The sequence below is a fragment of the Ceratotherium simum genome, chromosome 30, assembly GCF_057802395.1.
Source record: "Ceratotherium simum simum isolate JZ-2026a chromosome 30, ASM5780239v1, whole genome shotgun sequence".
NCBI lineage: Eukaryota > Metazoa > Chordata > Mammalia > Perissodactyla > Rhinocerotidae > Ceratotherium > Ceratotherium simum.
The window spans coordinates 30,097,662-30,121,072 of NC_141929.1; the positions used below are offsets into that span (position 1 = coordinate 30,097,662).

Below are 23,411 nucleotides of genomic sequence, written 5' to 3' on the forward strand. Positions count from 1 at the left end.
CATCTTCCTCGTGTCCCCAGCAGGTAAAGGACACTTTCCCAGGTGTCCCCAGAGTACTTTGTATCTCTCTATTTCCATGCTTGCACATTGCATTGCCGTCCAACCTCCACTCCCATCCTATCAGTATTATCTACTACAGAGTGGGCTCCTTGAGGGGATGGAACGTTGTCTTGAATTCATCTTTGTATCCATAACATCTAGCATAGCGGCAGGAATAAGGTAAATGTTTGGAGAATGAATGAATAAATGGGATAATGAATAAATTGAAGGATGGATGGATGGATGGATGAATCAATGAATAAAGTCAGGGACTATGGAGGGTTGGAGTTTGTTACTGTAAGAACATTTGGTCCAAAGATCCCTGCCTCTAGAAGTCGTGAGTTCCCTGACCTGGGAGGTGTGTGACTGGAAACTGAGTTACTTGGCAGGAATATTGTAAAGTTAAGTTAGGCATCAGAAGGGAGACTGGATGAAATTTAACATTCGTCCAAACTGGACAGCATAGAGCTCTATGAATTAGAAGCCTAGGGAATCGAAGAGATTTGTCCTCAGTTCCACAGCTGAGCAGCTGTGGGGCTGGGAGTTGCTCTAAAAGTTTTCAAGCTTGTTCTGGGGACCCCAGAACAAAGTCTCCCATTGTTTAAAGGCACCTGTCTGCCTGTGCCTGCCATTGGGAAGCTCACACTACGCTGAGGTTAGAGTCCAAGAAGAGAGAAATCCTTATGCAACAAGTTGTTTGACCAGTCTGTGATTATGTAATTGGAGTTTACTCTGTGCTGTTTAGATAAAAGAGGGTGAATTCTAGGTGGACATGGTGTAGTGGCTCCCAAAAGGCCCAGAGAGAGCCTTGGAAGGGAGAGAGCTTTTCTGCCTGATTAGGCTATTGGCTGGGTGGGTGGTAGCTGAAGGGCGGGACAGGAACTGGGGCTCTGGGGCCTGACTGCACAGCCCCTCCCAGCGGCTCTGAGACCTGCAGGCCCAGGAGCTGCTCTCCTTCCACGATGTGGCTCTTCACTCTGGTCCTGGTCTCCCTGGCCACTTCCACAGCTTGGGGTGAGTCCTTCTGAAATACAAATGGTGGGGGCACATTCGGAAATCCTTGTCCAGGTACGAGGTGAGAGAGATGTTTATGGGACAAAGGCGTGACAGGTCTGTCCTCAGTAGTCCCCCCTCCAGACTTGGAGCACTGAGCCCAGACAGCCCCGTCCAGGCGAGGATAAACACCCGAGACTTCAGCAGCCTCAGCCACACGCAGGAGGGCCCCAGCCAACCTCATGCCTCCAGATGAGGACTTTGAGAAACTCTGTTTATTTCCCCTTAATATTACTCCAGATATGGCCAAATCCTGGAGAGTGGCTTAGCAGAATATAAATATTGACTCTGGGGCCAGAGTGCATGGATTCGAGTCTCAGCGCAGCTCTTAGTAGCTGTATGTCCTTAGGCAAGGTACTTCCCTTCTCTGTGCTTCAGTCTCCCCCTCTAAAAATGGGATGACAATAGTACTACCTGACTGGGCTGTTATGAGGAGGAAATGGGTTGTTGTTTCTAAAGAGCACTGATCCTTCTATAAAGAGCTTGCAAAGAAAAGATACATAAATCAACAAATTGTCTTAAAATATAATGTATTAATAGAAATTTGTGGTATGGTAAGACCAACAGACCAGGAGCCGACTGCCATTGGAAAGAGAGTTTATTACTCACTGTTCCCAAGGGGAGGGGGCACGTCACCCCCATGGTGGGCCACAAGGTGAAAGACCGGGGGGGGTCAGGAGGCAGAGGGAGGAGGAGGAATTGTGGACGAGAGTCTTTATCCTGGTTGCTGTGGGAAGTAAGGGGTGAGGTAGGATAAGCAGGTTTAGGGTTGGCAAACTGAACAATTTCAATGGGCTCAGGAGCCTCGGGACTGTCTGCACTTGCCAGGTACCCGGCCCTGGAGTGATTAGGGCAGGATCCTGATAAAGAAGGTGGTTGGTGTGTGGGATCTACCCTGCTGGAAGGACAAACTTTTTTCCATCTCTAGGAATGGCTGCCTCTGGGAGGGGCAGTCCCTCTAGGGTCAGCAAGGCTCCAGATGTCAAAGCATCAAATACAGACGCTAAGGACATGGTTAATACGAGGGTGCAGCAAGGGCCCTCAGAGAACCTCTGTGCCATTTGATGGATGGAGAAACCGAGACTCAGACAGGGAAATGTGGTAGTCCCAGGTCAGCTGGAAAATCATGCTCTGGACTCTCTCTGTGACTCCCGAATCCAGAGACAGTGCTCTGGCCATCAGTGTCCTGACAGCCCAGGCCCATCTGGATTCTATCTTCTTTCTGGTGGTATGACACTGTGGGAGGCCTGGAACTGAGTGTAAGGGCTGAGTAAGAACCAAATTAGCAGTGGTTACTCCTTTACTAATGGTCCCTCTTTAGCAAGTCCATCCCACTTCCATCATCGGAAATTCCGTACTGGGTGCCTCCATTTCCTCAGCTTACTTATCTGTAAAATGGACATATGGACACCAACCGAGCCAGACTTTAGTGAAGATTAATTTAAATGACCTGGAAGGCACATCCAGCGTATAGAAATGCTCAGTATATAAACATTACCTATAATATACATGGTAACTGCTGCTCTCACCATTATTGCTGATGCCGTCACCCCGTCAACCACTTTGTCACCCTTGGCAACCTGGCTTCTCTCCACTTCATCTCTCTTGAAGATTAGCATTGGATATTCTTCTATAAGAAGAAATCTGGATTATTCCTTTTGTCTCTGGCCACACACTTTAAGGGAGTGGCCAAAGGATACCTTTTGTCTACATCTAAAGGAGAGCAATTAGACAGAGGAGAGGCTAGAAATCACTTATACAAACGTGGAGCAAGAGAGAAGACCTGAGGGATGGGCACGATCAAGTGTCTGAAAGGCCGCCTGCCCCATGACAGCTCAGGATGGTCCCACAGCAGGTGGAACCAGGGCTGATGGGGCAGCTGCAGGGAGATGAGTTTCTAGTTCAGTGAGGAAGCACTGTCTGCTCCACAAGAATGGAACAGAGAGGAATCTGACCCCCGGTATCTCCCGCTCTGGACGACCCTGCTCAGAGCCACCAGAAGAACCCTCTTCAAGCTGGTTGTGTCCCTCTCCCGCACTCCAGAACTGTTCCCTGCTGCTCATTTACCCACTAAATAAAGCCCAAACCCTTAGCCTGGCATTCAAGGCCCTCCCAGACATGAACCTCTCTCGTCCCAGGATTCTTTTCCCCTCCCCACAGACTCCCTCTGGCTCAAATGGTCCATCACTCTTCCTCGGGCAGGCCTTGCATTTTGCTGTCTCAGAGCCTCGGCACATTCTCTTCTCTGTTTTATACCTTTATGCCCCCTTTTCTATCTCCCCTTGCTCAGTCCTCCCCCTGCTGCAAGTCCCAGCTCCAAGGTCACGGCCTCCATGATGCCACCAATAGAAGCCCTCGGTCCCTCTTCTCACTCCTGTAGGACCTTACTGGTGCCTCTCTCAGGACACTGACCAGTTTCTTCCCAGCAGGAGGGTCAAGTATGTATGTGGCTCATTCTCCCTACAAGGTTCAGAGCTTCTGAGAAGAGGGGACGCTCTTGTTCATCCTCCCATCCAGCATGCAGCTCAGCACCAGGATCCTAGTGGATAATTGTTTCCAGAGGCTCCTGAGAGTGGACACCCAGTGTCTGTTCACTCCCACCAGCCCTCCTTCTTGCATTTACTTTTCACTTGAGGCTGTTTTACCTCCAATTCCAATTTGCTCCTTGAGATAGCCCGATGAGTTAGGAAGGACATTTAATGTCATCTCTCTTTTACATAAGAAGACACTGAGGCCTAGAGAGTTGAGGTGACTCATTCAAGGTCACATGTAAAATTGGCAAGACCCACCTGGAATACAAGTCAAGCCCTTCACTATTGACGTGTCTTCATTTCCTCCTGATGTCCAGCAGGGCTCCCATCCTCACCGCCTGTTGTGGACACCGTGCAGGGCAAGGTCCTGGGGAAGTACGTCAGCCTAGAAGGATTTGCACAGCCCGTGGCCGTTTTCCTGGGTGTCCCTTTTGCCAAGCCCCCTCTTGGACCCCTGAGGTTTGCTCCACCGCAGCCTGCAGAACCATGGCACTTCGTGAAGAACACCACCTCCTACCCTCCTATGTAAGCCGTGGGGTGGCTTTGGCATCTTTCAGTGGGACGTTTGCCTCAAAGTGATGCAGGAAGGAGCCAAGGTGATCCTCTGAGTGGCTCACACTTTGTTCTGGAATCCTCAAGATACTGTAGATCCTTAAAGACATTCCAGAACTCTCATGGCACTCTAGAGCCCTTTATTCAACACATAGTTATTGAGCACCTACTGTGTGCCAGGCATGTCCTCAGTTCCTGGGATCCACTAGTGAACAGAACAAAGATCCCGTCTTCATGGAGCTTGCATTCTAGGAGTGGGGACAGATAACAAACAACCTGCAAATTACTAAAGGAATTATGCAGTATGTTAGAATATGATAAGTGCTTTGGAAAAAATAAAAAGGTGGGGAATGCGAGGAATCAGAAGCAGTGGTTCTGTTTTCTGCGGTCTTGAACTTTGTCATAGTTGGCGAGTGGGGTGGGCCAGGACAGGTGTGGAGAGTGCTATGGGGTATTGACCAGGCAAGTTCTCAACTCCCAGGTCTGTCTAACCACCTAGTCACTTACAACGCAGTAGTTGATGTGTCCTTGTCACTCTCACCAAGTTGGGCAAAGAAGCCCCACAGGACCCCCCAAGGACTCTGAACGCCGTCATGCGTCCGTTCAAACCTTATTCATCTCAGCAAGGCATTTCTGGAAATTTCCAGGATCCTGCCTTTTGCTGTCTTCTTTTCTTGTTTCTTTTCTTTCTTTTTTCCTCTTTTCTACTGTTCTCCCCTTCTTTTCTTCCTTCCTTTAAAAACAATATTCACTGTTTTTATTTCCTGATTGCAAGTTTAATACATACTTACTACAGAAAAGTGAGGAAGTACAAGCAAGGAAAGATAAGAGAATGAAAAACATATATGATTTCACCCTAGAGAGAACAGCTACTCATGTTTTAGATACTGTTTTTCCAGTCTTTTATCTGTTGTATATTTTCTTTCTAAAAATGGAATCACAAAATATTCTGCACCCGATTCAACATGTGTGCATGTGTTTTTTTTCCCACACCAACAAGCAATTCTCAGACACACACTGCATGTCCTACAATTCAACTCAATCCTGACATTATTTAACAGGAGATGGTATCAGATGCCAGAGGTTAAGAGCTTAATCCCAAAAGCCTGCCCTCTGCTTCAGATGCCCATCACAAGTCCAGGTTGCTACCTGTGCTGCTGACCGACCAGCTATATATCAGATGTTCCCATGACCCCCTTCTTGGGTTCCATTGATTTTCTAAAGTGGCTCACAGACTCAGGAAACAGTTTACTCACTAGATTACTGGATTATTATGAAGGATATAAAAGGATATGAATCAGCAGATGAAGAGATTCGTAGAGTGAGGTTCTGAAGAAAAGAGCTTCTGTCCTCATGGACTTTGGGCCTTGCACATTGGCACGGGGTGGCGTTGTGGTTCACCAACCTGGATGCTCTCTGAACTCTTGTCCATTTGTTTTTTGATGGATGCTTCTTTACATAGGCGAGATTTAGTAAATCATTGACCATTGACCATTGATTCAACCTCCAGCCCCTCTCCCTTCCCGAGAGGTCGGGGGAGTGAGACTGAAAGTTCCAACCCTTTAATCACTGGTTGGTTCTCATCTCTTAGGAAGTTCCAAGGGTTTTAGGTGTCCTGTGCCAGACACTGGACAAAGAACAAATAGATATTCCTCTTGGTGATCTAGGGAATGTTCCCCCCAGATGGAAATCAGGAAGTTGTCTTTGCAGCCTCTGATTCTGACATTGACAGCTGTGTCATCCAAGCACCTTAATGCCTCAGTTTCCTCATCTACACACTAGGACAGTGCTGCCTGCCTTGTGGGTACATTGAGATCAGGAAATGTTGCTTATAATATCTTTGGAAATATAAGTAGTCCTGGTATGGATCTTTCTGGCTGTGTGAAGGAAGGATTTCTAACCTCTCTTTGCCTCAATTTTCTTGTCTGTAAAACCTAAATAATAATAGAACCTATGTCAAGGGGTTTATTTGAGGATTAACTGAGTTAACACACAATGAGTACAACACCTGACATACTGGGAGGAATCAGTAAATGTTACCAATTATAATGTATGTTGGATCTTTAATATCTGTTATTAGGGGACCATTTGTGCTTGCCTGGGATGTGTGATGATAGAATCTTAGTGTGTGAGGGCTGCAAGATGCTTAAAGAAATCACCCCCCTCACCTAGACCTGGGAGATTCAAGCCCAGAGAAGGGAAGGAAGTCAACCAAGGTTACCAGCAAGTTACTGGCTGTGGCAGGACTAGAACACAGTTCTTTTAATGTTGCCCCACAAATATTTCATCACTGACCTGTTGTGTGCCTTAAATGTCTGCATTTGAGTGACTTCTCATGGTTTATGGATGACTCTCGTGGACTAGAACTCCTGTTTTACCTGATGGGGGAACATGGTCAGCCTGCAGCTCAACACACAGAGCGTAGCAGAGAGCCAGGCTATGTCCAGGGTATGAAGGAAATGGTCTTCTCTCAGGTACATAAGCAGCCTCCTCTCCTCCACCCAGGGTATCTCAAAGGCTCTGGGAAGGGGACAGATGCCAGGTCTTCTCACTATACAGAGTCCTGGAAGACCTTAGTGAGCCTCCCAGCCCCCCACCTGGATCCCTAGGCAGCCTCCTACCCCTCCCAGTGTCTCAGGTATGGTAAGATCAACTCTATTACAGATCTAACCTCCCAGTCCAAGGCCCAGCCTGATCATAAGAGACATCTCCTTGTTTAGCTCTGATTGAACCTCAGGAGTTGTTCTTTTTCCCTCTTGCTCCCAGGTGCTCCCAGGACCCAGTGACTGGACAGGCGCTCTCAGAGCTCTTTACCAACAGAAAGGAGAACATTCCTCTCAAGTTTTCTGAAGACTGTCTTTACCTAAATATATACACTCCTGCTGACTTGACGAAGAAAAGCAGGCTGCCCGTAAGTAGTGGGAACCACAGGTCAAGGCTGGCGAGTTCCAGCCTCCAGGACCTTCTGGTGGAGACTGGAAGAGGATGAAGGCAGTTTGAGGTGGGGACACATCAGCCATGGCGGCTTCAGGGGCCCCAGGGCTTTCTTTAGCCACCACAACCAGACCATGTGACCACAGGAAACTACAGTGTAGAAAATGTTTTCCTTCTTCCCTTCTAGGTTATTTGGCTGGCCTAATAATTCAATTGACATAAGACAAATTAACAGGAGAAAAATTTAATTTCATATATACAGGAGCTTATAAAAATTTGAGCATCAAAGAAGTGACCAAAACAGTCAGTATTTATACCTTTGAGACAAAGAAATGATTATTTTTGAAGATTTGATAAAGCAAAGGGGTTTGGGTTGGAGTAGAAAGTTAAACAGGAAGTTACAAAGTTTGTTTATACAGCCTTGTCAGCCTTGAACTCCCTATCTCTAGTGATAAGGATGCCTTTTACCCTCCAGGCGCAGGGAGGGTACCCTTCACACGGGAGATTTATTTCGTGCTTTCAGGACCCAAAAGAGGGTTAGAGTGTCCTCCTCACACTGGCTGTTTCCTAGGAATTTTTCTTAAGTAAATTTATTTCAGAATAATCAGTATACCAAAATGGCATATTCTGAGATGGCTTATTCTTCTCCCCTTCAACCTCAGTTTTCCTGCTGACAGACATAGGATCTTTTGAGGAGTTTGCTGTACATCTGTAATGTATCTTTTGATTTTTCCAAGTTCTCTTATGTTAATAGAGGAAGAATGATTACTTTTGGTTGCTAGATTTGGAATCTGACACCCAGAGTAGCTGAGACATAATTTCCCACAAGGTTAGAAGTGAAGGAATCTTAGAGATAAGCCAACAACCCAACTCTTTACAGATAGAGAAACTGAGGCCCAGAGAGGGGAAGGCGAGGTAACACCTAGGGTTGGCAGGATGAGAGCACATATCTTCTGATCTTGAACCAGTGCTCTTTACACAGACTGGGAAATCGAGCCTGTGTGTGGCCTGTCTTCAGCACACAAAGATCAGTCTCTGACAGCATCCTTTGATGGAAATATGGGGGCAGAATGTGGGTCAATCCAAGAAGCACTTTCCTTTGTCTTTGCCCAAGTATCTAGGATTTTGTTGTAGCTAATTTCCCTCTGTAATTGTCTTGGCATGGGCTGATGATCCAGTGAGTTAGTCTTTTCTGAGTAAAGGGAGGCATAGAGATGGGGCAGGCTTCCAGACCAGGGTGGAGGGTGGAGAGAGTCTGCTGGAAAAGGAGGGGGTCCCCGGGGTGGAGAAGGGAGGGGTGTGAGCACCAGCCATCTCCCAGGACACAACCGGCATGATGCCCAGGAGTGGAGGAGGCATCTGTGAACTTGTGGCTAGAAGTGGCACTGCACAAGCTTGACCCTGAGAGATAGGGCCAGGGGTTCACTCATTCATTCATTCATTGATTCTTCTATTATGTACTCAGTCCCCCAACATACATAGCTAGACTTGAGGGTTAGGAGAAAGAAGGAACATAAAACCATAGCCACGCAGCCCCTGCCTTTGGGGCTGCACAGACAGAGACTAACTTCAGCAAATCACTGCTGACCCAGTCTTGGCTCAGCCATCACTCAGAGATGAGTCAAAGTCAGTCCCTCCACCCGGAGGTAGACAGGGATCAGAGAAGTGGGAGGAAAGGGGCTCTGGGAACCTGGAGGCTGGAGAACCTCTAATTATGACACAGGTTCTGGAAATACAGGGTCTTGTTTTAAATCCTAGTTTTGCCTTTTACTCTCTAAGAGACCTGGATCTGTTTCCTCAAAACTGCAGTAATCACGTATGAGTATTCAATGATGAATATCAAGGTTTAACTCAGTGCCTGACAAAGGATACAACCAAGTGTTCGTGATATATTACTTACAGTTGAAAGGAAGATCTTACTCCTTTCCTAACAGCCAACCTAGTGCACTGTTGACATGGGCTGCAGTGTGCTGGGCAGCTCAACATGTGGACTCTGGGGCCACATGGCATGGGTTCAAGTCCTGCTTCCACCACTTATTAGCTGTGGGACCTCAGGCAGGTTAAGTGCCTCAGTTTTCCTGGCTGTTAAATGGGACAATAGTAGTCCCTAACTCATGGATGGTTTATTTTTAAATGCTAAGAACAGTATTTGCCACAGTTTGTGCTATGAGTTCTTTTTTTTATTAACAAAATTATTACAATATTATTATTTTAACCACTCTCACTTCCCTGCTATGTGAGATCTTTAAATGCAAGAGCCACGTGTTATAAATTGTTATGTCCACTCTCATCATTAATTCTTATCACATTCTCTGGCATATAGTAGGTACTCAGATCATGTAGGTCAAGTGATTGGTGTCTTCTTGGAGGAGGTGTCTTTTAGGCTGGGCTTGGGAGTATCGGTGGGATATGGGGATCCAGAGGAATCAGGATGAGGCAGAGGGAAGGCATATTAGGAAGACATATGACTAGGGGCATGTGTGCTTTTTGAGATAATCATTCATGCATGAGAGAGGTTTAATTCACTGCATAAGAGGTGACTACTTCGAAGCTGAAGTAAAAGTGCTGTGGCATGAACAGTATGCTGAGCTGTGTGAGGGGTCCAGGCATGAGGATGATGGGACTATTGGGGAGATGATGACACCCTTAGACTTGAATGTGTCCCTGATGGTGTTCTCAGCATGAAGAGCCCTGAGAGGAGGCCACACTGAGGCTGGGGAGATAGGCAGGGGCAGCCAAGATGCATTGAATGGGTTGGTGGCCTGGGCCCCAGTTGAGAGAGTGGGAGAGGTGAGAAACTGCCTGCTCCAAATTTGGGGGACACTGGTGGACTTTGGGTAATGACCTCCTTGGGTCATCGTTAAGGAGTATGCGACTACACCAGATGACCTCTTGAGGTTCTTCTCAGATCTGCTTCCTATAATCAGTGTTGTTGCTTCCTCCCTGTCCAGGTGATGGTGTGGATCCATGGAGGTGGTCTGAGGATGGGTGGAGCATCCACCTATGATGGGTTGCCCCTCTCTGCCCATGAAAACGTGGTGGTGGTGACCATTCAGTACCGCCTGGGCATCTGGGGATTCTTCAGGTAAGACATCAGACTCTCCTCACTGCACACTGGCCCCCAAAGCAAGGATGCTAGGACTCTACTATCGTCATGTAAGCCCTCAAAAGAGTCTTTGCTAAGTTCCCTAGAAAGTCACCCAATCCCTTCATAGTTGGGCTCCAGCTACCTTCTCATTCCCCAGCCACACTGGTCACGTGCTTCTCAGAATTTGCATGTGCTGTTCCCTCTGTCTGGAATGCCTATTCTAGCTGACAAACTTTTATTCATCCTGCAAGATCCTACCCAAATGTTTGTTGTTAGTGCTGATGAGTCAATTCTGACTCCTAGCAACCATCTGAGGAAGAATGGAACCCTGCTCTGTCTCTTTGTGTCATCCTCTCATCTTTTGGCACTGTATCAGACTATGCTTTGCTGCTATTTATGGGGTTTTCATGGACAATTTTTCCAGAAGTGGATGGCTAGATTTTTTTTTCTTAGTCAACTTTGGTCTGGAAGCTTGGCTGACACCTGTCCAACATAGGTGACCCTGCTGATGTTTGAAATACTGATGGTATTGCTTTCAGCATCACAGAAACACACAGCCACCAGGGTATGACAACCAACAGATGGGTGGCATCGTTCCCTGACCAGGAATCAAACCTGGGATGCAAGAGTGAGAGCACTGAATCTTAATCCCTAGACCTCCAGGGTTGGCTAACTCAAATGTTGCTTTCTCTGAAATGCTCATCTCCTTTTCACGTGTGCTGCCCCAGCACACTGCAGCCTCTAAAATGCCAGTTAGCATGCAGAACAGCAGTCAGAGGCTTACACATCTTACCTCGTGGTGAAGTAAGGAAGCAGCAGATTGATGGTGGGAGCTCAGTGAATTCTTGTGGATGAAGGAAGAGGTGGCTGGATCTGGGTGGTTGTCACAGCATCTGATCCCAGTGGACAACCCACCCAGGGAATGTCAGGTCCACTCGTCCCAATTCGTCCTGCATTTAGCATATTCATCAGTCAAGGCTAGAGTCTTCTCCATCTCATCTCCACGGAAACAGAACCAGGTTTCCTGCAGGACACAGTTACTATGAGGCTTTTCTGAATGCACCAGCCCCAGGACCTCTGACTCTGAGATTCCTAATGTGTGAGATGGAGGAGGAGTGGTCTCATCATTGGAAAGACCTATAGAGATGGAAAAGGGTTATCTCAGGTGAGTCACATCCCAGGGTGTATTGCCTTCATTGAGACTGCTCATCTCTTTTAACCAAGGCCTGGTTCTCTGCTCCCTGTTACAGTTAAACAGCTACATTAGGGATCCCCGCCTCCTCTCCTCCCAGTCTATCCTCAAACCTATGTCAATCAGGTTTTCACTCTAACCATGCCACCAGAATTTTCTTTTTGAAGTCACCAATGACCCATCATCTCATGACCCAACCTTGGCAAACATCCACACACTATCTTGGCAGCATCCACAGACAATTGCTCACACATTTTTGAAATGCTTCCTTCTCTTGGCTCCTAGACACCTCCTACGTCTTGGATTGCTCTTTCTCAGCCCCTTCAGTGTAACTTCCTGGTCCACATCATAGGGCTTCTGTGTATGTCTCCATCTCCATCTCCATGCTTCCCTGAGTGACCTCAGGGGGCACTTTCATAGCTGTCTATTTTAGCCCCAACTTCTCCTTTGAAACCTGGGTGCACATCATCATCTACTTCCTTCTACCTCCTGCTCTCTCCACGGGACGTCTAAAGGGCACTTCACATTTCACTTGGATAAATTTACCCCTTGACTCCCACTGGCCCTCCCGCAAAACACTCCGAATCTCCCCACAGTGCCCCCTGCTCAGCTGCTGGCAGCTCCATCCTTCCAGTAGCTCAGGGTAAAGGCCTCTGTCAGCCTTGCCTCTTCTCCTTTTCTCACAAACCACAGCCTGTTCGTCAGCAAATCCTCTTGGCTCCACCTTGAAAATGTATTCAGAATCCAGCCCCTTCTCACCTCCTCTCTTGCACCCCCCTAGTCAAAGCCCTCTGTGTCTCATGCCTGGATTATTGTAATAAACTCCACTTTTATAACCCTGCTACTTTTACACTCTGTATCATCCACACAGTAGTCAGAGTCATGATTTAAGACTTAGAAAGGATCATGTCCTTCCCCTGCAGTGACTTCCCTCCTTACTCACAATGATATCAACCTCCTCACCAAGGCCCACAGGGCCCTCTCTAGCTGCATGTCCTGCACTCACACTTTGTTCACTGGACCCTGGGGCCTTTGCACTTGCTGTTTCTTCCACTTGGAATTCCCCTCTTTGGATATTTGCAAGGCTCTGTGCTCATTCACTCAGGTCTATTCAAATACCAAAGCCTCAAAGAGGGCTTCCCTGGTCATGTTATCTGAAATAGGATCCCACTGCCCCACCTCTGCCTTTCCCCTTACCCAGTTGTGTTTTTCCTGAAAGCACTTTCACTACCTGACGTTATATTCTATACTTATCTGTTTGTTTATTTATGATCTGTAGTGTGAGTTCTCTGTACTCAGAGGTTTGCTTGTTTTGTTCTCAGATGGGCTCCTGGCTCTTAGAACAGTGTTTACACATGGTAGAAGCTCAATAGATAGATGAGGATGAATAACTGTAGAGCCCACAACAGAACAATGCTGCAGGAGAGGAAGGCAGTTGAAGACCCCTGGGTCAGGGCTGTGGAAGCCCCGTCTCATTCTGGAAGGCTCACCTAGGGCCCCATCTATGGTCCTGAGAGCCCTGCCTTGATGTCTCTGTTCCCACCCCACCCTGTTCTCTTACTCCCAGCACAGGGGACGAACACAGCCAGGGAAACTGGGGTCACCTGGACCAGGTGGCTGCACTGCACTGGGTCCAGGAGAACATTGCCAACTTTGGAGGTGACCCAGGCTCCGTGACCATCTTTGGAGAGTCAGCGGGAGGAGAAAGTGTTTCTGTTCTTGTAAGTGTTCCTAGATCTGATATGGCTCCTGATGAGATCCTTGGAGATGAGCCAATCTAGCCATGGGCTCCTTTACTCACAAGACCTGAATTCAAGGCCCCATTCTGCACAGCGTTGGATCGTGGAGAGCTAATGGCCAAGCTCTCCCTGGCCCCCAGGAAGCTCAGAGCTCATCTAGCATCCTGGGGCCATAAAAGCGTTTAGCCACATCTGCAACATTGCTCCTCTTCTACCTTGGTTGAGCTCTCTCTCCTTCCTAATCATTTTAACATTAGGACTTACCTCACTTCTCTTGGGATGTTGGGGTGGGTATACATTATGAATAAGAGGAGGCAACCTTGAGGGCTGGGCAGGGTGTCATGGTTGGCTCGTAACCGTATACACGTCAAGGGGAGATGAGCACTAAGAACAGGTCAGAGGCCTCCTCTGAGATGATCTGAATGTTTGTCCACGCCCGAGAGGGAGGGCAGCAGTCTCTGGGATGTCTTGCTAGTGGCAATGGGGCTGAGGGAGACCCTGAGGGGAGCAAAGATGGAAAACCAGACTAAAAGGTGCTGGGAGCTGTAAGGAACACTCCAGCTGCCTCACAGTGGAGCAGAGGGTCCGCACTATTACTGTATTTTTAAAACGTGTTGGTTTCATAGCTGAATACTCAGGGGAAATTGTTTTCGTATTTTATAAAGTGGAGAAAAAGGAAAATCACAAGTCACATTAAAAAAGAAAAAAGTCATCCATAATCCCACTATCCATGGATACTCACCATGGACATTTTGACACATATTTTTCTGGGCTTTGTTCCGTGTCTCACCCCATCTATCTACTTATCAGTCTATCTAGTCATCTATCACCTACTTATCTTTATACTTTTTACGTTTAATGTTATATATTTACTTATCTGTCTATCTATCTTTTATCTATCTGTCTGTGTGTCTCCCCATCTATCTAGCTAGCTAGGATTTTTCGTGTGTGTGTGAAGAGGTCAGCCTGGAGCTAACATCCGTTGCCAATCCTCCTCTTTTTGCTGAGGAGGATTGGCCCTGGGCTAACATCTGTGCTCTTCTTCCTCTACTTTATATGGGACGCCACCACAGCATGGCTTGAGAAATGGTGCCTTGGTCCACGCCTGGTATCGAACCCCCGGCTGCCAAAGCAGAGTGCATGAACTTAACTGCTACTCCATTTGGCTGACCCTATCTAGGAATTTTTAAACAAAGAATCTTCCTTAGCATTATAGCAGAACATAAATTTTTCCTTAAACTTTAAATACTCTTCCATATTTACATTTTTTATTGTCATGTAGTATTTCACAGTAAGAATGAAAAATAGCATACTTGCCAAATCTCATAATATTGAAGCCTTGTGTTATTTCCAATTTTTTCTCTTATAAACAGCAGGAGCATTTGTAGAAAAAATGGTGTGCCTCCATGATCATTTTTCTTAGGATATACTCTGAGAAATTGAAATGCAGAATCAGAACTCTGTCCTTAAGTATTACTAGGAATTTCTAAGCATCTTTCAGATACTTTTGATTGTTATAATCAGCATGTACCACACACGTCTTCTTCTGTCCCTCACTCTATGCTCCTGGCTCCCACCAGCTGAGGGAGGTTTTCTTGCAGAAGCTGGGTCCCAGGGTCAGCATGGGGAACAGGCAAGGCCAAGTGAGGACCTGTCATGTCCACTGAGTCCCAGGGTCTCCAGGGGAATGGTCCAGTGCAGAGCTGTGGATGAGGGTAGCCCTTGAAGGCCCCTCCACCTGAGCATAAACTCTCTTCCTCTCCCTCCACTCCCAGGTGTTATCTCCACTGGCCAAGAACCTCTTCCACCGGGCCATCTCTGAGAGTGGAGTGGCCTTCACTTTTGGCCTGGTCCAGAAGGACTCGAAGGCTGCAGCTCAGGTATGTCTACACTGGATGACCCCTGCACCCTTTGCTCTGCTCTCCTGGAGACTTCAGGGGCCTTTCTTGCCGTGGGATCCAGCTGACATCCTCATCGAATCACAGAAGTGGTAATGGCTGAGTGGGAAAGGCAAGGAGACCCCTCACCCAACCTCCCAGTTATCCAGCTGAGGAAACTGGGCAGAGAGTGGAGGCAGCTTGTCAAGGTCAGAAAGTGATCAGGGCAGAACTGGGACTCAAGCTCATGATTCTGGACTGCCAGTGCCGGGCACTGTCCCCTGACCATACTTCCCAACATGTGCCAAGGTGGGTGCCAGGCCAGACAGTGGGCAGTGGAGTGTCATCAAGTGTGGTCTCTCTCAGGGTCTGAGTTCTGGTGAACCCAGTTGCAGTGTGTGGGCCCCATGTGGTCCCTCCCTGAGGACCTTGTGACTGGGGGTCGTTCCTGGAGAATTCATTCATTGATTCATTTATTCGTCATGAATAATTTTGATATACTCAATATCTAGCAACCTTATGAAGCCTGCATTCTAATGCAGGACACAGATTAAGGATTACATAATCAAACAAATTCTAAAATGTCAACTGTGACAAGAGCAATAAAGCAGAGGTACCTGATGTCATACCAGAATCCAAAAGGAGCACTTAGTCCGGTGTGTAGGGTGTAGTTATCAGGAAAATCTTTCTGAAAAAAGTGATCAATGCATATATCAGGAAGATGAGCAGTAATTTACTTGGTGACAAAAGAATATTTCAGGAAGAGGGAACAGCATGTGCAAATGTCCTGTATCAAGAGGAAGTATCTTAAGTGAGAGAGAATGAGAAAGGCTGATGTGGCTAGAACAGAAGGAACAGAGAGAACATGGAGTGAGCTGAGGATGGGGACATTGCAGGGGCCGTGCTGCACAGGACCCTGTGAGGACTTTGTCTTTATCTGGAGGCTGTTAGGAAGCCAAGGAAGAGTGAGCAACAGGCGGTTCTGCTGAGGAGCGCCCACTGGAGTTGGTGATGTGGGGCGTTCTGGTAGGGCTGTAGAGCTGGTTTCCTGGAGTGGTGGGGGCAGCAGCCAGACTTAGAGGGGCTGGAAAGTAGGGGGAGAGGAAAGGAAGACATCAGGAATTTTTAGAATTTTTGAGAATGTATTTCAGAATTCTTTGATTGTCAACAATAGAAGCCCACTTGACCAGGCTCAAATCGAGAGGAGGAATTTATTTAAGGGAAACTAGTGGCGGAGATGGGGCTGGATTTTGCTATCAAACAAGAACCAGAAATTGGAAAAATGAAGTGAATCTAAGACTCTTGTTCTTGCTCCTTCTCTCTCTCTCTCATCCTCTCATACTTTCCCTCTTTCTCTCTCTCTCTCCTCTACTTTTCTCTGTGCCTTTTTATTTATTCAACTAATACGTACTGGGCATTGATTCTGTGCCATACACTGTCCTAGGCTCTGGGGAACCCTACACACTCTCCATGGCCCCACCATCATGGAGGCTGCCTTCTGTCCATCTGCGTCTTCTCCTCTGGTCACTTTGTAAGTGACCTGCCCAAGGCCAAATGGCTACTAAATAGATGGGCCAAGATTTGAAACCAGACAGTGTGATTCTGGGCTCCATACTCTTAAGCCCCACTCCATGCTGCCTCTCCTTAGATGTTCAGCTCAGAGATCCTTATGCCCATTTTAACAGAGATAAGGTAACAGAGACAGAGGCTGTGTAATTGGCATGACTGGGACCAGGACCCACAGCTGCTGGTCGGGAGTATTTTCTGCCACCCCCCTGCTACCTTTAGAAATTGAGGTTGGGACAGAACATCTCTTTATTGATTGATTGAAAGGGCATAGCCCTTTAATTCTCTGTCACCTGTGATCTCTGCAGCAAATTGCCGTGTTTGCTGGGTGTAACACCACCACCTCGGCTGTCCTTGTTCACTGCCTGCGCCAGAAGACAGAGGAGGAGCTCCTGGAGACGACGCTAAAGATGGTAGGTGCATCCGTTCTCATGGCCTCACAAGCCCCCACCCTGTAAACTTGGCCCAGACTTCACCATTTCGGCTGTCCCCTTGCCCCAGAAAAACTACCTGGGACAGCGTCTCTCCTCTTAGGAGCAGCGTCAGCCTCTGCATCCGAATGGGGAATTTCTTTTTGTCTTCTCTATTATGAAGTATCTCAATCATTAGCAAAGTCAAAAAATAACATAGTGAACAATTGTGTAATAATCCCCCAGCTCTATCAAAACTTACTATTTTGCGTATCTTATTTTCAGATATATTTTACAAATTAAACATTACGTATTCTCAGAGGTAACTACCTTGCTGAATTTTGGGGATGGGGCTATTAAGAACAAAGATTTTCAGAAAGGTTGCCACAATTAATCTAGGCTAATTTAGAAACTACCTCAATTATAACCCAGTGGCAGGTCAATTTTCCAGATTTTCTAGACATCTACCTCAGTTGTGATTCTAGGATAACTACACATCCATCCATTCATCCATCCATTTATCCGTTCATCTTCTTATTTTCCATCTATCCATCCACCAATGTATCCAGTTCATCAATATCGTTTTATCAATTTGATATCAATATATCTATAACTTTCATTCCTGTATTATCAATCATCCATGCATCATCCAGCCACCATATATCTTCACACCATCATCCTTCCCTCTAAAATCAATGAGCCATCCATCTCCTATATGCAAGTTGTCATCCATCTATGCACTTATCCGTGCAATTCACCAATACTCCATGCATTAACAAACTCCATCCATCCATCCATACATACATACATCTACTTGTACTAAGTGTATGGGTGGGTAAGAGGGAGGGTGATGCACAAATGTATTGGATACAGTCCCCGCTCACAGGGAACTATTCAAGGAGAAAAACACACATATACACCTGAGTTAAGTGTGTTGGGAGTACAGAGAGGGGAAGCATTCATTATAGTCAGCAGGCATATTTCACAGAGAAGATAAAATTTAAGGATAGCTATTGCAGTGGGTCATCACAGGGAAGGTACAGCAGGACAGACGCCCAGAGAATACAGCATCTAGGGACAACAGGTACTATTCCCTTTGTGGGAAAAGGGTGTGCATGTGAGGCCGGGATTAGCCTGAGACCCTTGACACTCTGTCTGGACCGTGGGCTCCTGAGGATACCCCTGGACCCTCAGGGACAGGCCTCTAGCACTGGACTCTGCTCTTTCCATGGGTTGAGTCCAGTGTGACCCTAAAATTGGATTCTTGGTTTTCAGGCTCAAATAAGGTGACCAAAGCATTCAAAAAATTAAAACAGAACTTTTTTCTCATGCCTGGAAAGAGGCAAATTTATTTCAGCAATTCTTCATGTGGCACAATAGGACCTAGCATTTAAGGGGAAAGCTGGTGACACTGGGAAAACCCAGAGAACCTGAAAGCACATGTTATCCTTCTTAGATTTTCTGATTATGTGGAAGTGTTTCCATGATTATCTGTTCTCCTCAGCACACATACACACACATGTACACACACATACACACACACACACCTCTGGATAGTAGGGCTACAACCCATAATAGAGGGACCCTTATCAGTCACTTCCTGCATACTGTTCAGACCTGTTAGCAACAGTGTACAATCAGTGCAATCTTGTTGAACACACAACATAGAGAAGTGTAAGCTGGGGTCGTTTTCTATGAGCTTGAGTGAGTCAGGACTTTCTAATGCAAGATGAGAAAATTCATCTCGAAAGGCCTTGAGCAGAAAAAGGAATGTGCTGTAACAGACTCGTCAGGCAACTAACTGAAAACTAAACTACAGTTCAGGAGCAGATGGCTTCAGGCACGGCTGAATCCAGATGCACATATGATGTTATTAGAATCTGTCTCTATCCCTCAGCTTTTTACCTCTCAGTGTTGGCTTCACTCTCAGGCCGATTAGTCTCCTCAGGTGGTTAAAGACAACAGCACTCTAGACTTACATCCTATCTGTTTAGAAACCATTGTTCCAAATAATTCCAGGAATAGTTTTGGGGTAAACTCCATTGGACTGACATGGGCATATGTTCATCCCTGAACTAATCTCCATGGTCAGGAAAACTGGTCACATACAGATGCCTGGATTCACGGGGTAAGAGTGGGGAAGAGGGAGGTCCCCAAAAGGAAAATAAGAGTGTTGTTTCTTGGGGGAACAAGAAGGGGAAGTGGATGGAGGGTGGGGCAGGCACAACCACAGACATCCTCTTCAGAGCTCCCTTCCCGTCCTACACCCACATCCTGTGCTCAGGCCCAGGGGAGCCAGTGCCCAGCTTTTCTCACAGGAAGCTTCTCACCCACATCCTCTGCATTTGTCTTCACAGAATTTTCTCACTCGAGATTTACTTGGAGACGCCAGAGAGGTAAAGACCTTTGGCTTCCTGAGTACAGGTTTTAAGTCTTGATACCTTTAAGCTCCAGTTAAATGTGAGTGAAAGAATTCTCTCTGGTCCATAGTAACTCCTTGTGTTCATATTGCTGAGGCCCAGAGAGGGGCAGTGACATGTCTGGATAACACAGCCGGGAGGACCACATGTAGGACTGCAAACCTTTTCTCTGACTCCCAGTCCAGTGCTCCCAGTCATCAACACTGTGTCCCCTCAGCCAAGCTGACCCCTCGTCCTTTTAACATTACTTGCTCCCAAAATGCCTCCAGATAAGGCTGGACTAGAAACTTCTACTACTGAGAGGTGGAGATAACTGGATAAGGGGTTTCTTCAGGAGCCTTCATTGAGGAGCCCAGATCTTCCCCCTGAGGCTACAGAGTTGATTGGCTGAACTAGTTGCACTGTCGGCAGGGCCATCAGGAAAGGAGCCCAGAATCTCAGTCCTGAGGACACCACCAAACTCCCAGCCACGCAGGAAACTCCAGCGGCATCCTCCCATCTCCTTCACCCTCCCCTCCTACCTTCCAACACTGTGCCAGCTTCCAGTGGCATTACCATCTTACACTCCTGTCCTCCCTGCTCTGTCCCTGGGGATGGTAGCACTTATCTTGAAAGGTGTTGTGCGGATTAAATGAGATTCATTCAGTCATTCAGCAAAGATTTAATTAGCACTTGCTATGTGCCAGGACCTGATTCAGGAGCTGGGGATATAGCAGTGAAACAGGCTAAACAGAGGCCATCCCTGCCTCCTGGAGTGAGGGAAGAGTCAATAAACAGACAAGTAAAATACGTAGTGTGTGTGATGAAGGTCAGCGTTAAGGAGAAAAGTAATTGGGAAATGGGGCTAGAGTTTGCCGGTGGTTTGAATTTACATGGCAGGGTCGGGAACGGTCCATGAGAAGGTGACATTTGAGACGAGCTCTGGAGGAGGAGAGGAAGCCAGCTGTCAGGAACACTGCAGGAAGAGTGTTCCAGGCAGAGGGAAGAGCAACTGCAAAGGTCCTGAGGCAGGAGGCCAGTGTGGCTGGAGTGCAGGGAGTGAGGAACAGGCCTAGGGCTGAAAAGGGAATGGAGGTGGGGGCATGGTCCTTAAAGAATTTGGTTTTTATTCCAAATGTAACAGGAAATCTTGGGAGGGTTCTGAAGAGAGGAGTGAGAGACCTTGGATTTTACAAAGGGGCTCTTTGACTGCTGTGGTGAAATTGAAGATAGCAAAAGGGCAGAGCAGATGCAGGGACACCAGCTGGGAGTCCACTGCACTGCAATCATCCAGGCAAGCGACCATGGCGGCTTGGACTAGCCCACAGTAGAGGGGGTGGAGAGAAGGGGTTGGTGCCTGAATATTTTTGAAGTGACATTTGAGAGAATTTACTAACGGATAGGATGTGGGGTGTAAGGAAAAGAGAAGGGGTAAGGCAGGCCCCTGGGCTTTTTGTCCTGAGCCAGGTGATACACGAGGCCCACCCGGGGCAGCCACTGGCACCCACTCTGGACAGCGGCGACTCCTGCTATTCTCACTGCTGCTGGTGTCACTCAGCCCCCACTGGACGCAGCCCTGATCGGGCCCTCGTTGTCTCTCCTGGACTTTCACCATCTTCCACCTCTACTGTCCCTCTCACTCCCGTGACCCAAGGTGCTGCCAGACTCACCCTTGTAGACCCAGGTCAGGGCACGTCCTCCCTTCTTCAAAGGCTGACCTTCCTGACAAGACAGACACCCTCACCTCCATGGAGTTATCCTTCAAAACACATCTGAGTCCCTGCTCTGTGCAGACATTGTGCAGAAAACACGATGCACCATCTGCTCTCTCTAGTCCACGCCCCACAGCATCCTCCAAGCCCAGGACTCTCGGGGTCTGAGGTTTCTGGGATTAGTCCTGCACAGTGACACTTCTGTCACTCTGTTCATGCTGTTCCCACTGTTTGAAACACTGTTCATTCTCCAAGTCCCACTGCAGGTGGCCTGCGCTGTGTCCTCCTTCCAGAAGGATTTGCTCCCCTTGCTTGATTCCTGGAGCCCCACTTTCTGAACTGTGGAGCCTTTTGAAGAGAGTAGTGGTGCAACGATATTGCATTAGGATTTGGGCCCTCGTCCTGCTGAGTCAGATCATTTGAGAAAACTTCTCCTGCGCAGCCAGAATGGGCCTGTCATTCATTGGCCCTTGGAGAGAAGGCGCAGGTCCTGGGGTTCACAGGGTCTCAAAGCCTGTGGGTTGTCCAGTTTCACATGCCGTCCAGGTAGAGAATATGGCACAAGGAGCTGTAACAGCACTGCTAATGAATAACATCTAGTGTTTATCCAGCCCTTTTGACATACCAGGTTCTGTGCTGAGCATTTAGCGTGTGCTCAGTCATTTAATCCTCACAACAACCCATCTTATAGATGAGGAAACTGAGGCACAAACAGGTGAAATTACTTTCCCAGGTTACCAGCTAGTAAGTGGCAGAGCCAGGTCTCAAGTCCAGATAGTCTGGCTCCAAAACCCATGCTGCTAACAGCTTCTGTGACCAAATATGAAACATAACTACCCAGAACCAGCTTCCCAGATAGTGACACACGGGTCAGGCCCTGCAGAATCTGTGACATGTAAACATTCTTCATCAAAGGTAAAACCTAAAACTAAGACATTTATCCCAGGACGTGAGCCCACCCGTGATTCTTTTTCTCCTGCTCTTCCTCTCTGATAGGGAGTCAGGTCTCGGTTTAAGCTCCTTGAGTGATGAGGAGCTCACTACCTCCTGGAAGCAAACCACTCATCCAGAATAGCTCATGTTTACATGTAGATATACAGATACAGTCAGTTGTCATTATTCTGTATTTGTGAATTCACCTTCTTACTGAAATTTATTTGTTACCCAAAATCAATACTCGGGGCATTTTTGTGGTCATTAGGGGATGTGCACAGAGGGGCAGAAAGTTTGAGTCACATGATGACACATACGTTCCCATCTGAGATCAAACATGACAGCGCTCTGTCTTCTTTTTCATCTCTCAGACTATTAACAAGTGTCCTCTTCATGATCTATTTAGTGCCACATTTTTCACATTTTTATGCTTTCTGTTGGAGGTTTCTCTGTTTGAAATGGCCCCCAGCACAGCTCTGAAGTGCTCTCTAGTGTTCCTCAGCATTATAATGCTGTGATGTGCCCAACATGGGAGAAATACGTGTGTTAGATGAACTTCGTCCAGGCGTGGGTTTCAGCGCTGTTGGCTGTGAGTTCAGTGCTAATGCATCAACCGTGCAGCATATACAGAAAAGGAGCAGGAAATTTGCCCTGAGGCCCCTCTGGAAATGCTGAAGTGACATCTGTAGCTGTGATGAGGCTCTGGAAAAGCAGCTACACTTGTGGTTTATGAGATGATGATAAAAATCACAGTGGACGGCACTGTCATGAGGCTGAAGGACACGTATTCACAGTCACGTTTCCCATGGTCCGGAAACCTTAGAGCCCTTCTCAGCTGGTACTTTATTATAAAGAAGAATTACAGCTAACTAATTATTTGTAAAAAATGTTTATTACATTAGGTTTCTTTAAACACACATAAAACAGGGTTGTTGAGAATGTGACCAGAGGACCCCAGAACATAACCCTGTATTTCCCCTGGGGACAGTGGCTCAGTGTCACTAATTCAGAGTCACAGTGACTTTGTAGAACTAAACCACCACGAGTAATGAGAACTGACTATAGATAGAGAGATACATTTAGATATAAATACACTTCAATTTGAAATATATGTAAATATTTGTATATATTTCAATTCTTAAAGTATACATATATTTATATATTTATATTTATTTGAATATATATAAATATATTTGTATATATTTATGTACATATATATATTCCAATTTGAGGGAGTCTTGCACCATCACCTTACCACTGCTAGCCCCTTGTGAAAGTTCTGCCCTCTGGGATCACACAGACTTAGCCTCCTTTGTTGGGATCCTGAGTTCTGTGGCCACCACCCTGGGTACACAGGTCTGTGGTGCCAGACTTGAGCTCATCAGG

The 23,411-nt window shown here is 46.9% G+C and overlaps 1 protein-coding gene across 4 annotated transcripts in view; it reads left to right on the forward strand.

Moving 5' to 3' along the window:
• The first annotated feature begins 963 nt into the window (after window positions 1-963).
• Window positions 964-23,411, forward strand: part of LOC101409069 (liver carboxylesterase-like) — a 30,431-nt gene continuing 7,983 nt past the window's right edge. The window contains exons 1-8 of one of the 4 annotated variants that reach the window (XM_014788403.2): window positions 964-1,053; window positions 3,941-4,148; window positions 6,942-7,086; window positions 10,061-10,194; window positions 12,957-13,110; window positions 14,904-15,008; window positions 16,880-16,984; window positions 19,339-19,377. In XM_014788403.2, coding sequence (XP_014643889.1) covers window positions 1,002-1,053; window positions 3,941-4,148; window positions 6,942-7,086; window positions 10,061-10,194; window positions 12,957-13,110; window positions 14,904-15,008; window positions 16,880-16,984; window positions 19,339-19,377 — 942 coding nt within the window. In that variant the 5' untranslated portion in view covers window positions 964-1,001. The remainder of the gene's footprint in view (window positions 1,054-3,940; window positions 4,149-6,941; window positions 7,087-10,060; window positions 10,195-12,956; window positions 13,111-14,903; window positions 15,009-16,879; window positions 16,985-19,338; window positions 19,378-23,411) is intronic. The other 3 variants (XM_087420242.1, XM_087420243.1, XM_087420244.1) reach the window with 3 other exon arrangements.